Here is a 762-nt window from a genome sequence, read left to right on the forward strand (position 1 = left end):
GTAACCGGACCGACTCGTCAACAGGCATGCGAATCTCCTGACCTCGCAGTGCGTGCCGGAGGCTACGGTGCAGAGAGCGCAGAGCAACAGAATCTTGTTCATCGTCTCGTTGATCGTTTTCGACTCTCTTGTCGATTGACTCGTCGCTTATATTAGGTGGAGAAACGGAAACTCGATGACGTGCGTACTACGTCATCCTAACTTGCTGTGACGTCAAACGTACAGACCTGTCGTGTCGACGATCATCTTCAGAAACATCGTGTCGTCTTTGACGTAAACGGGATTTTTCAGGATGTCCTGAGAAGCGAAGAGAGGGCATCCGGAAGCTATGTTCATGTCGCCGGTCGGTCTTTTGAAGCTGCTGCTCGAGGGTCGGGTTTGAAGCTGTCCGAGAGCGTGAGCTTTCCGTCGTCCTGGTCGAGCAGCAGCATCGTAACCTTTTGATCGAACGGCCATTTGAGTAGAGCGTCGTAGTCTCCTTTCATGACGACGAAGAACATGGAAACGTGCGTCCCTTTGCCCATTCCGTCGCCGTTCATATAGATTCGGGCGCACATCTTGTATCCGAACCGACCGGCGTAGAAGGGTTGGCTGTAAAGGGACACGATTTTGCCGCTGTCCGCTTCCTGTTTCCTCCTACGCACGGAATTTATCTTCCACATCAGCACGCCGTCGTAGCTGGCTGTTTCCAGAATCTGAAAACGCAAATTCTGTTCCGACAGCTGTGCGGATTGGATGTCCATTTCCTTCTGCATGTTCGAA

General features: G+C 52.1%; 1 protein-coding gene across 1 annotated transcript; it reads right to left on the reverse strand.

Annotated features, from left to right (window-relative positions):
• Positions 1–227: 227 nt before the first annotated feature.
• On the reverse strand, positions 228–755 carry LOC117109205 (TNF receptor-associated factor 3-like; the record flags this gene model as incomplete). Its single annotated transcript, XM_033251462.1, is given in 2 exon segments — positions 228–368; positions 371–755. Coding segments are annotated over 2 exon segments (526 nt in total), but the record flags the coding sequence as incomplete, so codon positions are not given.
• Positions 756–762: the final 7 nt, after the last annotated feature.

This window comes from Anneissia japonica, unplaced genomic scaffold (genome assembly GCF_011630105.1).
Source record: "Anneissia japonica isolate Jap-2015-1 unplaced genomic scaffold, ASM1163010v1 scaffold198623_len1438_cov130, whole genome shotgun sequence".
In the NCBI taxonomy this organism is placed as follows: Eukaryota; Metazoa; Echinodermata; class Crinoidea; order Comatulida; family Comatulidae; genus Anneissia; species Anneissia japonica.